The 16,186-nt window shown below is 45.6% G+C and overlaps 1 protein-coding gene across 1 annotated transcript in view; it reads right to left on the minus strand.

The window, feature by feature from the left end:
- The window catches only part of SND1 (staphylococcal nuclease and tudor domain containing 1), a 413,476-nt gene that overhangs the window by 161,481 nt on the left and 235,809 nt on the right, over nt 1–16,186 (minus strand). The window contains exon 14 of the mRNA XM_024762838.1: nt 5,880–5,952. Coding sequence (XP_024618606.1) covers nt 5,880–5,952 — 73 coding nt within the window. The remainder of the gene's footprint in view (nt 1–5,879; nt 5,953–16,186) is intronic.

A 16,186-nucleotide genomic window follows, 5' to 3' on the forward strand; every position in this document is an offset into this window, starting at 1 on the left:
GACCAGCTGAAGCAAACTCCCCCCAAATCAAGGTTTCCTTAACAAACTCCAACTCTTTTGCAGAGGGAGAGGGGAAAAGGGAGCTGTGGGGAGGGATGGGAGGACAGGAGAGGAGAGGGGGAGGGGATGGAGAAAGGAAAGAGCCTCAGCAGCATGGGAGAGAGACTCCCAGGGTAGCTGCCACTCTGCCCTCGCAGCTGCCTTCGCCACAGGGCTACCGTGCACGTTTCTGTGCTGTGAGAGTCCTGGTCACCGAGCTGCACATTGCAGTCCGACTGGAGTGGCTGGAGTTCAAGAACCTTCGGGTGTGGGGAGAAGAACAAAGAGAGCAGCAGCTTCCCCTAAACTGGCAAAAACTAGAGTTGCCAAATGCAGGAGAGATGCAAGAAAGCACCTGAGAGCCCAGCACTAGCACTGAGCCTGGCTTCCCTGTGAGCAGACATCAACCTTATGGAGCACATAAGGCTTCCAGCAGCAAGGTCAGCAGCTGGTGCGCTGGCTCTTGCAGGACAAGGTTCTTCTGGGATTTCCCCAGGGGAGCAAATGTAGTGTGAAGGGAGCTCTAGTGCTAAGCAACCAAACTCCCAGGCAGAACCCCAGGCCTTGACCTTGTGTAGTCAGCACAAAAGGGACATTAGAGGGTTAGGAGGTTACTCAGAGGCTAAGGGAGAGTAAAAGAGGGAAGAGCTATTAAAACAAACAGGAAGGGAGCGTCGGTACCATCAAATCACCGGTGATTAGAAGCTGAGAGGAACCTTAGGGTCACGTAAGCAGGAGGCATTCTAAACAAGAAGGCCAGAAGACACACAAGGGAACTGCAGTTTAACAGAGGCCTAAGTTATAAAGCCCCTGGGTGACTGTACTGCTTTATCCCTTCCTCAGACTTACTGGACAGACCACTTTTTATATCTCTTCAGCCGAACAGATTTTAAAACTCTTACATTGAGGCCCAACTCCATTGGGAGCTAAGAAAAGATAACTTCTATAATGGCCCCCAAGACTCATGGAAAGGGCTGGCTCCAACACCCCGAGGAAAAGAGGACACTGCTATTCAAGTTCAAAAAGATACTGAAAAACCAGAACCTGAAGGAAGAGGTCAGGAGGACATGCTTAAAATCCTGCTTATTTATTTTAAAGGAACACTTCCATCCTTTATATTTGCATGTGAGACTCTGACTGGGCAACTCTGCAGGTCTTCATGATTTAATGGAGAAAGCAGGGACCTGAAAATCTGACTCCCCCTAATTCCCACCCCCAGAGCTAGTCTTTGGACCATTCTAGGCCACGCTTAAGCACATTCGTATTAGTAATAGTATGTATCTCCAACAAAAACCACTGATGGATAGAGGAGGTTACCAAGCAGTCAGTATGGAACGTGAGCAAAGAAGACGATCTTCAAGGGAGCCCAACCAGAAGGCAAGAAAGGAGAGAAGAGCAGAATAAACAGCAGCACAATCCGCTTCCAAGTCATCAGGATTCCGCATCATGGAAAGGCAGAAGATGTTCAGGAGATGGACAGCCCCATCCTGGTAATCGGACCCGTTCTGGGGCTGTTAGAAATGTGGCTGGAGTGGACAGGATGCCGGGCTAGGCTCTAGCCTCTCATGGTGTCGTCAACACACGTCATAACCCCACACGCACCTGAGAGGAAAGAACACATGACAGGAAATAGAGGAAGTCAAATAGACACTATGACTCACCAAGCACCAGCGGAGGGAGGCAGAGGAAGAAATCGGTGCAACGCGGCTACAACCTGAGGAGTGGGAGCCACATTTTACTGCCTGTTTTACACGTTATATCTGCAGGAGACTGTATTTATTACAGAGGAGGCTACGGCAAAAACAATAATAAACCGAAGATAAGCAACGGCCTTATATTCCACTGACGCGCATTCCGACTTTTTGTATGCTGGCGAGGGAGGGAGTGGAGAAAGGAACAGGGAAAAACAAAACCCACTAATAATGAAAACATGGTTGTACGAAGGGAAGCAGTCACCACAGAACCACCCTCCAAATGGAATCAGATCTAGTACCAAGTTGATCAAATTCTTAGCGGTTTCACATTCACAGGAACATCCTGGCCTGAAGGGTAACCGGACAGGGGTAAAAAGGACAGCAATGATAGGTGCTTGTAATAGGCTATTTCCTTCACCTTCAAAAGTCAGAAATAAAGGAAACCAGTAACTGCTTCAGGACCCAAATTACCAGATTTTTTTTTTCTTTAGTGGATACCCTGAAAAACAGGAGCAGAGATGCAGAAGAGCCAAGTTTATCCAAGCCCCAGTCAAAAGGTAGGTTCATCCAGTTGGCATTACACACAGACACCATGAAGCTTACAGAAAACACAACACTCAGCTGACGTTAATGTCAAAAATCATCTATATTAACAAAATCAAAACACAACACAACCTGAACATTGGGGAGCCATCGTAACATTTTTGAAAAGTCAAAAAACTGTAATGCGTTCTTGATATGGGAAGGGATGCAAGAGGCTCAACTGGGGGCAGGAGAACACAAAGTTAGAAAGCATGTTTAGTAGCCAACGCCTGAGCGGTCCAGTCCTGGGAAAAGCTGATGAATGCACATGAAAAGGCCTGCTTGTTTCAGCACCACATGAGGAGGCCCGCACCTCACCTGCCGAAGCAGAGTCAGTCTACACCTGGGTTACTTAACTTCCCACAGTAGGGAGTCAGCCAAGCAGGGCTTGCACTTGCTAACTCGCTACAGGAGGCATTTTCATGCACTCTGACCCTTACCTGCTGAAATCATTTTTACAAAATACAACAGAAGGGATGGGAACAAGGGATAGAAACCTACTCTAAGAGTGGGAGGCCATTAAGACTAGAACAAATGTATGGGTTATTTGTCTCACAATCATGATATAACCTCTTCCACAGAGCATATTTCTTGAGTGTTCAGAGAACAAAACGTGCAGAGCATATGTGTCTTCTCCTCCTGCAAGGATGTGTCCTCGGTTGGGGTGAGCGGTCATGCACAAATATCAGTTCATAGTCAATTATGGTGGCAGCATATTGCATCAGTGTCCGCTCAACAAAAACTGCCATTTACCACGACCTGCAACTAACAGAGGGACCAATGGTGGGAGGGAGGGACACAAGGATTAAAAAAAAATGAGAAACTTTAATGAAACCACTATATATGCTTGTATTACATGGCCTTTATTCCAATGTTTGTTTCTTCAACCAGATGTAAACTATTGGCCCATCTGACCCCACATACCTGTCCCTCAGTAAGATAACCAGAATGCTTCAGGAAGCTGAAGACCCATACATCTCACTTAAATGGCACAAGGGCACCCAAAACACACATATACTGAACACGACATTGTGACGGAAAGAAAGGAAGGTTAGAAGGGGGAGACAAAACTCGTCTATTATACAGGGCACCAAAAAACCCTGCAATCTAAGCTGAATAATGTGTTATGAAGGTGGACAAGGTCACTCTGACATCTGTTAAATGGAATAGCTTTTTCACTTCCACTCTCCCACGTGATCTAGCTTTCCTCTTTTATTTATATGGTAAGTGGGAGCTGCATTTATCTATCTATCTATCTATTTATTTATTTGCGGTACGCGGGCCTCTCACTGTTGTGGCCTCTCCCGTTGCGGAGCACAGGCTCCGGACGTGCAGGCTCAGCGGCCATGGCTCACGGGCCCAGCCGCTCCGCGGCATGTGGGATCCTCCCAGACCGGGGCACAAACCCGTGTCCCCTGCATCGGCAGGCGGACTCTCAACCACTGCACCACCAGGGAAGCCCGCTGCATTTATTTTTGAATAATGTAAGAGCAAACCAATTCGCCAATATCTAGGCAGAAAAGAGGATAAAGGTATGTATGAAACCGAACTACAGTTCAGTGGGGGATTATGAAGACAGGTTTCCTAAGATTCATTGCTACCAAAAACAAACAGGCAAACATAAAGAAAATGCATCAAGGTAGAAGGCAGCATGCGATCCAAAGATAGCGCTCAAGATCATTAGGACACTACGCTGGGGGTACCAAGAGGACAGCCCCAAAGCAACTGTAACTCTACCTCAAAAACCTGCTGAGGGCCTCACCTCGATGCCAATAGGAAATCTAAGCAAGAATAGGAACTCCACAGGCCAAAACACAGCACCATCCCCAAGGCTGAATTCAGCTTCTAGACGGCCCTGGAGTATGGGCCAGACATGAGCTTTTGGGTGGGCATATCTGCCATTAGTGCAGGAGTCACCACTATGTTTTCCAAAATAGGTATTTTACAGCACTGTCCCCCTGCAGTTGAATAACCAAAAAAATTACCCTTTGACTTCACCAAGAGAATGATATTAAAGGAAATATTGTTGAGAATGCCACAGCAGATACATATAGAAGTTAATATACACAGGAACAATAACACAGCACGCTAAACCACAGGGAAAACTGGTCTGATACCAGCTTGCTGGGAAAGTCACCTGTGAACCATGAGCCTCAGGAGATACAACACAGTCACCTGTGGCTCAAAGGCCATTAGTAATAGGTTTTCTGGGCTTCTCTGGACTTGAGCTACGAGGAACGCACAGTGATGTACCTTGCTCGTTAAACAGTGGCACGACGTCTTGATGGAAGTCTAATTAATTAATTGCCACACTGTGCAATCTGTAGTCTGCAGTGACTGCTACAGAGAGGGAAAAGCTCAACAGAATCCCAGTGATTAAAGCCAACAGGGGACGACCACACCCAGGCAAAGGAGAGCTGCCGAGACAGGCTAGAAGCCACCACAAGGAACCACAGGCAAAGCCTGAGCCAGGCTTGGGAACACAACATAATATACACTGGAATTCATCACTGCTGTGGGCCTGGCTGAGCTTCTGTTTACGGTAGTATTTTCTTCTTGTGCCCAAGGCAAGCTTCCCAAGTGTCCACGCTAAGACTGACTACCCTTCCTCTGTCATGTCCCTTGGGCTGTGTGCTCCTCCCTACACATGACCTGGAGCCCCTCCTTACCCATTAGTGACTATGGGAGTTGAACTGGATGGTGTGTGTCCCAGGAACAGAGGGTGAAACTGACAGCCAGAAGGCCTTCCCCCGGCCACCTGATCAAAATCAACCCCTGAACCCTCACTACTGCCTTGATCTGTTCCATTCCTCAGAGCAGTCGCTGCTGCCTGGCATTGCTATTGTCTCCCTTTCCCGCTTGCATGTAGGGACGTTATCAGTTCTGTTCATTGTTACATTTTCTGCCTAGAGCAGTTCCAGGCACAGTAGGCACTTGCTGAGTAAGTGAATAAACCCCCTCAACTAACAAAGGAGTCTAACTCAGCCAATGAAAGTTCCTAAATATGCAAGGGTAGCATCCTGATCATGAAATAGTCGTTTGGACACAGCTTTTAGGGAGCTCAAAAGTATCTGCATCATCTCTTCTCCTATATCATCTAGTATACCTGTTAGCTCAAAGGATGCTCACATACTTCTCCCTAGTTGATTAGGATTAATTAGGATTAATTCCTAAACCTGTCCTAGAACCTGTATTTGACCTTTCTCCACTAAGACTTTCCAGTCACAGAACTAAACAGGGATTTTTTTTTTAAAGGTAATTTTATTTTAATACAACTCAAAAGAAATATCTCCTAACTCATGATAATAAGAAAAGGGAAAAGCAACTCAGTAAACATTCAGGTGAAGAGATAGGCGGTTTTATGCCCTTGTTTAAATTCTGTTTTCCTGGAGTATAAAACAGGATCTCTGTAGGTGCATTAGGAGAAGCCATGGAAAAATTCACATTCAGTGCCTGAAAACGAATGAGCTACAGAAAACACATCAACTGAGGTCCTTCGGTGAATAAGCAGCCAAGCTCCTGGCGCCTCGGAGCCACACAGCTCCATTCACGGACACAACTCACCCCAGATATGTCTGCGACACGGTGGATAGGCACTTCCTTCTTGCTATGCAATCCTTTACCATTCTTAATAGCCCTGTAAAGAAAGAAGAAAAAAGAAAAGAAGCCCGATGACAATACAAATCACACTGGGAAGGGGTAAGGAGGGTGGGAAAAGGTGGCAGGAAGAGATGTTGGTCCGATGGTCACATGTCACTACACAGGGCACGCTGCTGAGCAGCCAGTCTCGGCCAGAGCATTGGGAGGTGGGGAGGGTACACTCCTGCTCTTCCCCTATAAGCCCAGTTACCACAAGCTGGCTGCTAGTTACTGCTAACAGTGTGCCTGGTTATCAAAGAGAGCTCCAGAACTTGTTTGCAAAGGAAAGGCATCGTTCTAGGCACAAGAGAAGAATCAGTTGGAAGAGCACATTCCTAAAAAACAGAAGTAATAACGTTTCTTTCTGTGTTTAATCACATGAAACATTTTAAATGCAAAAATATGTAGCTAGTGTTCCAATTCTAATGGAAATAAGTTCCTCCCAAGTAAAAAGATAAGTTGCCCTGGATGAAGCAATACTGTACTGAAAAGTCTTTTTAATAATGGGGAAGAAGGGAATTCCCTGGCAGTCCAGTGCTTAGAGCTTGGCACTTTCACCACCGGCCCGGGTTCGATCCCCAGGCAGGGAACTAAGATATGGCAAGCTGCACCGCACGGCTGAAGAAAAAAAAAAGGATGGGGGGAGAAATTAGCAAAGGTACACAACTGACATTAAGCCTCATTTTCAATCAGTCTCAGGCTGTAATAACACTTGGTTTAGCAGGGGACCCTGGGACACACATCTGACCACTGGCTGGTTTGCTCCGATCTCCCACCTTTTGCCTCCTAATCCCTTGAGTGGTAGCTTCAGGGACATGATGATCACTCATGTAACAATGAAGGACCGCAGAATCAAAGGTGACGAGTACGTCACTCAGCGATGACACCATTAGTCAAGACCTTTGCGCACACTGCCAGCCTGCAGACCCACACAGGGAACACTGCTGTGTTTACAGACTGAGGAAGAGGTTCAGGAGTGTGACTGCTCCATGAACTAGACTTTCTAGGGTTTCCATATTCCAGAGAAAGTGTTAAAGTAAACTGCCCAGGCCAGGGTCAACAGGTCGGACGCTCACACTAGGAACCACACTGCAACTTTCTTCCCACTCGAGCTCCACTAATGAGCAGGAGTAGAGGCATTACTCTCAGGTCCTAACTTTCTAAAACCAATTCACAAATCAAACTGGGTGGGTGTTGCTGAGTGCAAAGTGGAACAGTCATTTCTCACATACTTGGACCCTTATCACTCCCCACTTGCCCCTTTTTCCAACCCAGGGGACTTGTCTCTCACTCAACTGATTTGAAACACCTTCTGTTCAGATACGACAAACAAAACACTTCCCTTACCACCCAGTTTCCACTCCATGATGAGGGGAAGAAGTCAAAGTACAGAATTAAGAAAAAAATCATACACTCATTCTAATCTGAACTGTTGGCTGAAAGAAAACATTTCCAAGTTCCTTGACTCCCATGATTCCTCCTGAATCTGAATCAAGGGCTTCAGCTTTAGAAATTGCAAATGGGTCACAACTGCTCCATTTAATTTCAGTCCAGTGATTTACTGTTCAGGGTGTCTGATAATGACCACGGACCAGGTTTAGCCCCTGGTCCCTTGGGATCTGCACACTAATGGTAGCTCTAACTCTTCCATCTCCCAAAGCCCTGTGTACATCCTGCTTGTGTCCTGCTTCTACAGCCTCCTCTGCCATCAGCAGGCTTTCCCCATTTTGCTACCATAAACTCCAAGGAGGGGGCTTGGGAACAAACCCGCAGCGAGGCAAGGCAAGAGCTCACTGCCACCCTGAGGTAAGTCGCCTTTCTTCTAGGCGAGGCCTGCTCAGCTTTCTGCAGGTCTCACGTGGGCACAGGTTGCCCACAGCCGCCTCCTCTTCTAACAACCAAAATACATGGACCTGCCCAATAAACAGATGGTTCACGGAGAACACTGCTGAACTCCTGGCCTTTCCTGGGGGTTGGAGAGCACCTCATATACTACGAGGAAAAAAGAACAGGGCCTGGGCAGTAAGTCAGAATACAGGTTCTCAAGGCAAAAATGGTGAGCTGGTAACCTACAATTCTGCCTTCTCTCTGTGACCCCAAAGTAGCTTTGTGCCATAAGCAGAAATTCAGCACTTAACCAAGATTAAACATACCACCCCAAGGGGAAAAACATAATACCCCAAAGCAGAAAATACGGATAATAGTGTACATATGACATCTGAAACAATCCAGAACTCTTTAAAATTAAGTCTTTTCTGTTTCATTGTTTTTTTGTTTTTTTTTGAGGTACACGGGCCTCTCACTGTTGTGGCCTCTCCTGTTGCGGAGCATAGGCTCTGGACGCGCAGGCTCAGTGGCCATGGCTCACGGGCCCAGCCACTCCACGGCATGTGGGATCTTCCCGGACCGGGGCACGAACCCATGTTTCCTGCAACGGCAGGCGGACTCTCGACCACTGCGCCACCAGGGAAGCCCTGTTTCATTTATTTTTTAACATCTTTATTGGAGTATAATTGCTTTACAATGGTGTGTTAGTTTCTGCTTTATAACAAAGTGAATCAGCTATACATATACATATATCCCCATATCTCCTCCCTCTTGCATCTCCCTCCCACCCTCCCTATCCCACCCGCTAGGTGGTCACCAAGCTGATCTCCCTGTGCTATGCGGCCATTCTCTAAGTCTGTGTCTTTATTCCTATCCTGCCCCTAGGTTCTTCAGAATCAGTTTTTTTTTAGATTCCATATATATGTGTTAGCATATGGTATTTATTTTTCTCTTTCTCACTTAATTTTACTGTCATACAGTGAAGTAAGTCTTAATATTAAAAGAAGAAATTCTCTTACCTTGTTCCTAAAAAAAAATTAGATACTTGTTTACATTCAGGCATTAATTTTGGAAAAACCTTCAAAGACTTCATCTTTTCACACTTTAGATACAATTGCTAAATTAGATAAATTTCAGGCAACATGATATTTAAACTGAGAAATAGTTCTTAGCAAAACAGAGACAAGGGCTTCCCTGGTGGCGCAGTGGTTGAGAGTCCGCCTGCCGATGCAGGGGACACGGGTTCGTGCTGTGTTCTGGGAAGATCCCACATGCCGCGGAGCGGCTGGGCCCATGAGCCATGGCCGCTGAGCCTGCGCGTCCGGAGCCTGTGCTCCGCAACGGAAGAGGCCACAGCAGGGAGAGGCCCACGTACCAAAAAAAAAAAAACAAAGACAAAATTGAAAGTTAATAATTTGTAGACACTAAGCACAAATGCTGCCCGCCCAGGAAGCCCTCTAAAGTATAAGTGGTATGCTGAACCCAGACGGCAAAGTGTGAGGGATCACTGAGTAGCTAAACGGTCTCAAGTGCCAGCTTGAGTCTCCCTCCCTGTGCTGAGGTTGCTTTGGTTCTTGTTTGCCAGCTGCTGCAGAAACGACACCAGGTGAGCCATCCCCAGAAAACCTCCCTCAGCCTGACACAAGGCTGATGCCACGGGAGGGGGAAGGGAGGGGGAAGGGAGGGGATCTGGGGGAACCGCCCAGTGCAGGAGGCTGGGAGGGAGGTGATATGGGGATATATGCATACATTTAGCTGATTCACTTTGTTGTACAGCAGAAACTAACAACATTGTAAAGCAATTATACTCCAATAAAGATATAGAAAAAAAAAGAAAGAGATTCATGCTTTTATCTCAAAGAGGTAAGGAGCAAACACCAAGAGTGGTAGGCTTACCACAGTGCGGTTAATGAAAGGAATATAATATATACCTTTGTTCCGGGATGCAAGCATCCATATATGACATGCCTGCCTACTAACAGTTGTATATAAGGAAAATAAAAACAGGAAGATCCTGGTTCTGCTGCCTTATCATTATTTCCTGGTGCGGCTACCCCTGTATCTTACATAACCCACCTTCTCTGGGATAGGTTTGGGGCCCTCTGTCTTTGAGACCTGGGAGGGTATAAAGGTAGCAGGTTTGCTTCCACTGATACCTGCTCCACAGAGCAAACACCAACTCCCCTCTCCATGCTGCCTGCAGGCTGCAACCACGGCTCAACATCCCTTTTCATTAGGCAAGGAATGAAACTCCAGACTTCTAAGCTTCACCTGCTGTGTCTGCTTAATAGCTGCTTTCTCACAAAGGCAGGCTGGAGCTCAGGCCAGCCAGGAGAAAGGAAGCAGGGGGGCAGAACACAGGCTGCTCCTCTCAGAGGCTTTCTTCTCCAAGCAGCCGCAGGACAAAGATGGCAACAACCAGCAGTGTCAATAATGGACAGAAATCGTCACCAGCCAGGAAAAGTGAGTAACGTCCACATACCTACAAAGAGGTAACAGTAAAGGACAGGGATGAAAACTCAGCTTTCTAGGTTGCTTCTAGAAGCTTCTAGAAGCTATAGCGTGGAAGAGGAACCCCATTCAGATCACTGGAAAACTATTCCCTTTAACCAACGAAGTCTGAAATTCTTCTGTATGAGATACTTCTGCCTTCCCACTAGAAGATAAAAACCATCAACTCTGCAAAGGCAGGCAGGGAGGTTGTTAAAGGGAGATTAGCCCGGCTAGCTTAGTGCAACAGAATTAGAACCTAGCACGCTTTATATGAAGAAACAGTTTGCTCTTCGGTTTTGGGGCCCCTTGCACAGGCAGAAAACCTCCTTCTCCAAGGCACAAGCCTTAGCACCACTGACATCTTGTGTCATTAGTTCATCTTGTGCCAACAAAGAGGCCATGACCTTAATTTCAATGTATAGATTATTATTCTGAATATTTTTGTGAGTTTACAAAAAAAGTTCAAAGACTTTGGTTAGATTCAACCTTATCAACCTAGATTCAACCTTATCCCAATCATAAAATAGTTGCCACACGAGGAATTCTTAACCTGGCGACATAAGTGGGCTTTACGTAGGATGCTGGGAATACCTATTAGCTAACCTGAAGTGGTAGTAGAATTATATATATGAATTTTTCTGGGGCATGGGAACTCCAACAGTTTCCCAGTTCAAAAAGAACCACTTTCATACATAAAGGCATTCAAAGAAAATAAAGTGACAGAAAGCATACCACAGAGAGGTAGCAGGGAAATGCCGAGGAAGATCAGGAGGCCCTGAATTCATCATTCCCCTTTAACAACACTGTCTTGGTAACCAGGAACCACAATGTCCCTTAACTGTGCTTCTGCTTCCTTGCCTGCATCCAAAACTTCCTTCCTACTGTGCTCACTTGGCTTTTTTGTAACCCCCCTGGGCCAGGCCCACAGCAATTTATTCCAAGATAACATCAGGAATATTTTAAATCCACTCAGGTCCCTTTGAGGGTGCACACCACTGCTGCATGACTTCTCCACAGAATTGATTTTTTCATTTTGCTCCCCTACTTATACCCATAACAAAGACCACCAGCCTGTGACATCCATCGAGTGGAAAGTATAATGCTTGGCTTTCACGGGCCCCAGAGTTTATGTCTTCCCACCATTTCCACATTACTCCTTCTAATTCAATTAGGTCCATCTGCCCCAGGCCCCCTACGTCCAAGTTATTCATTACACTGTCTTTATAGATCCACACTAGAGAAAGAAAAGAATTACAGCTTATCAGTAGCCACCACCTCACCACAATCATAAAACAATTGTCACGTAGGAATTGTTAACCTGGGGTCCTAGGTGGGGGGCTGTTTGAACACTGGAAGTATCTATGAACTACTCTGAAATGGCAGAATTATACATGTGAATGGGTACATGCACGTGTATCACTCAGTTCATCATGCAGTTTAAACTGCAATGCAGTATTTTCAAATTGTATCATGTGTTCACTTTATTTCTACAGCTAGACTACAGGCCCTTTGAGGGTTAGAATTCTATCCTTAATACTCGTTACGGTACTTAACACAGAGCTATGTCACATAGTTTTAAACTCAGGGTCGCCTAGTTCAATGACCGTGTGTCTAGTAAAGCTGAACAAACGCCCGCTGACTAATGCAGAGTGGAAGATATTTCAGATTGGAGACATGGATAATGCCAACTGAGTGCAGGGCGCAGAAGAGTGAGGCTTGCTGGCTCTCCTGGAGGTGCAGGTTCACGATATATGCTCCAGGTCGCAGACATCTTGGTTTTGCTACTTGGAGTGGGGCAAGGCAGAAGAGCTGAAAGCCTGGCCTCTAAGCAGAAGCAAAAGTGCATCAAGAACAAAAGCCTCTCACTCCCTTCTTCAAGAGTCCTACAGCTAGAGGAGATGGTCAATAGTCTGAAAGGCAGTGACGGGAGCAAAGCTCCAGCCACCATAAACAGTGAAATGGAACCAAGTGGCAGGATTGTCAGAAACACCTACTAGATAATACAGGGTAAATGACTGAGGAGAAAGGAAAATAATTCCAACGGAAAAGGATAAAAAGCAGAACAAAGAATGAGCAACTTGCTAAAGTTCTAAAGAAGCTTTCATTGTGTATCAGATCATACTGATGAATACAGCAGTGAAGCACAGCAAAAAGGAACACCTCCTTCGGTCTTTCTACTGGTTCCTTGGCAGCGGGAAGAAGCAACCAGGTCCTGACACTCGGAAAATGAGACGCAGAGCAGGCACAGGTGCACAATGGTGGGTGGGCCTTATGCAGCTGCATTTTCAACAAAACCAGAATTACTGATAAGACAGAAAAGATGGAGAGTACAGAGACTGGAAAGGAGGAAATTGAGTGCTGTGGTCAACGGGAGGTCAGTGAACTAACGAGTCAGGAGGTATTATGAGGCAGCGGAGCAAATAACAAGGAACTCTGGGCCACCTCATCGAAAACTAATATAAGAAGAAACGAAGACGCATTGCTGTTCCACCAGGTGTGACATCTGATCTGCTGTGCTCAGGTTAAGAGAGGGGGAAAAACTGAGCTCTGGCAGAGAATCACCAGAGAAGACGTAGCCCAATATTAGATTCATGGGAAACACAAGCAGACCACGCTGTCCCAGATTAGGACCAAAGGACTACTAGAGCAGGTAGAAATGGTCAGTGTCAGTCTAAAGTCTTCTTGAGGGGCTTCCCTGGTGGTGCAGTGGTTAAGAATCCGCCTGCCAATGCAGGAGACACGGGTTCAAGCCCTGGTCTGGGAAGATCCCACATGCCGCGGAGCAACTAAGCCCATGTGCCACAACTACTGAGCCTGCGCTCTAGAGCCCGCGAGCCACAACTGCTGAGCCCATGTGCCACCACTACTGAAGCCCGTGCGCCTAGAACCCATGCTCCCAAGAAGAGAAGCCACTGCAATGAGAAGCCCGTGCACCTCAACGAAGAGTAGCCCCCGCTCGCTGCAACCAGAGAAAAGCCCACGTGCAGCAACGAAGACCCAACGCAGCCATAAATAAAATAAATAAATTTATAAAAAATAAATAAAGTCTTCTTGAGAGGACAAGACTGCAGAAAGGTGAGATGAGATGAGAGGCAATGACAACTCAAAATTGCCTCAATGACACTGGTTTTATAATTTTTTCATATCTTTTTATTTATTTTTATTTTTTGGCCGTGCCATGTGGAATTCAGGAACTTAGCTCCCCGACCAGGATCAAACCCACAACCCCTGCAGTGGAAGCGCAGAGTCTTAACCACTGGACCGTCAGGGAAGTCCCAAATGTTTTCATGTCTTGATCACAGAGACAATACAGAAATACAGGGCCAGAGAAAAAGCAGGAGAAAGAACGATGCGTAATTCAATTCCAAGATAAAAGCATCATTAACAAAATTTCTAAGTGTTTATATACACATACCCACCCACTTAAATTGTGGGAAAAGTCTGGCGATTGTTTTTTCCCCCAGAAACAATAACTAAATGAACACTTCCTTGTAGTATTAGTTTTATTACATCATTTTGAATAACTTCACGTAAGTCCATAACATGATACACATTCCATAATTTACTCAATTGCCTACTGCTAGATATTTATGTGAATGTTAATAGTCCAGTATAATACTTCCGGTACTATAAATAATGCCAAAGGAATAACTCTTAAACTGTCAGTAATTATTCCTTAGAATAAATTCACGGAAGTGGAATGGCTGTGTCACAGGTCAGCAAAGCACTATTCCTGTCTTCCATCTCCCTTTCCCAAGGCAACCCAGACAGAACACGCCTTGCCTCGTGGACTCTTATTTGTGGATAAACCCGTTGATTTAGGTGCTCCGTCCCAGGTACCCACTGGTATCTCCATGCTTATAATTATATTTGCAATTATTTACTTGCTCATCCAAAACCCCACTAGACCACACATTTTATTTTCTCCCCCAATGCACCTGATGTTTGTTACTGTAAAATGAATAAATTAGAGAACATTTTAATGCTTTTTCCTCAGTCAAAAGACGCAACAGGCTTACTGCTGGGAAAAATGGTTTTTCCGATGTGAGTACACTTACAGGGACCTGCTGGAAAAGATTCACTGCCATCCACTTGAGATCTGGCTCTCTGAACTTGATGCAGAAGCAAGAGGCATGGGAAGTAAGCCTTCTCAACTTCCAGGCCCAGAGCTGGAGGAGGGGAGTCAGGGGCAGCTGAGGAGATAACATATGCATGAGGGAGTTTACAAGAAATTTAGATGCAAAGAGTCTTACAAACGAAAGGAAGCTATGAAGGAGACTTCCCCTTCACAAGTAGCTATAAAATTCGGTGCATTGATGTACTGGTGATTAATTATTTGAACTACAGTCCTCTGGAGAGATTTCCAAGGATTAGAGCAAAAGTAGGATAGGGATATCTGTAATAGACACTCGGCTCTCCGACCCACTCAGCCCCCTGACACCGCAGATGAGGCAAATCAAGCAAGCACAGCAACCCTTAAGATCGTTTCACATTAAATTAGCCAAGAGCTGGTAGAGGCTACTCAGAAGGAATTCAGTTCAGAAGCCACGAACGCAGGGTATGAGGAAGGGGAAAGAGAGGTCACAGGGAAGGAATACAGAACTATTCAATGGGCTTGGTGAGGAACAAGTATGGCTGGCAGGGAAGGCATAGCTAGGACAGAAATCCAAAGAGATCGAAAGCTTATCCATTCCATGCCTTAGTCTTTATTACCTTTTACACATGGTTACAATTCCAACTATTAAATTACTAATGTGCCGTAAATTACACACATTTTGATTTTTTCTTAAAAACCAAAACAAAACAAAACAGTGGTGAATTGTTTAGGGCAGTGGTTCTCAAATTTTCATGTGCATTACAACCTGAAGGACGCGTGAAAAGAGATTGCTGGGACTCAACCCCAGTTTCTGATTCGGTAGGTCTGGGGCAATGGAGATGTGGGGAGACCTGAGAACTCACATGTCTAATAAGTTCCCCGGTGAAAATGACGCTGCTGGTCTGAGGACCATCCTATGGGAACCAGTGGTTTAGGGAGTCAAGTTATGAGACATTTAAAAATGTCAAGGGTCAAATGTTATCACTTTATTATTATAACTTATTTGGGATTAAAATTATGTTCCCAGTATGATAATCTTCAAGTGTGTTTTGAAATATGTTGGAAATATTTTGAAACCTCAAATACTTAGGGCTTCTGTGAGAGGAACTAGAGCCTTTTAGCCAAGAGAACACTGAGATGGTAGAGAACAGACAAGGTGCTGTGGACAAACGGTCACAGCTGGGTGGAGGGGGGACCAAGTTAATTAGGAAGGTTCGTCTAGAACAACTTCCTCTGAAAGAACACAACCAGTGCAGATTAATAATTACAGGAAAGACTGGGCAAGGAGGACTTCTTACTGTGAGTTCATTATTTGACCGTGACCTATAGAACTACCCACACCTTGTGTACAACACAGGAGCTGAAGCTAATGGGTTCCGACTTTACCCCAAACCCCTCACACTAGTCATCAAGACGAGTCTCACAGTTTGAGTTGTATCAGATGGAACTGGGAGTGGGGAAGAAAGACAGGATGAAGAGTGAACAGATCCTCTTAATATCCTGAAAGAGAAAACTGTTTGGAGATGGAGATATTATACAGCTCTCCAGAAGTGGCCATTTGTGCCGCCTTAAATGCAGATTGATTACTGCTATTTGGATGTTGAGTGCATCATCTCTTCCGAAGAAAGGGAAAAGCTAAATTTCCCCACATTCAGCTGTATCGTTAAATCACTTCCCCACACCAGCTCTTTTAATGCATTTTCCTGTTATCACATCCATTGCAGGAGCTGATGTACCCTACCCCCCAACAGTGAAACGCCCCCCAACACTGACACGTGCTGAATCTCATTAGCAACCTCTGGCCGTGCCACCAGGG

This window comes from Neophocaena asiaeorientalis, unplaced genomic scaffold (genome assembly GCF_003031525.2).
Source record: "Neophocaena asiaeorientalis asiaeorientalis breed wild unplaced genomic scaffold, Neophocaena_asiaeorientalis_V1.1 scaffold681, whole genome shotgun sequence".
NCBI lineage: Eukaryota > Metazoa > Chordata > Mammalia > Artiodactyla > Phocoenidae > Neophocaena > Neophocaena asiaeorientalis.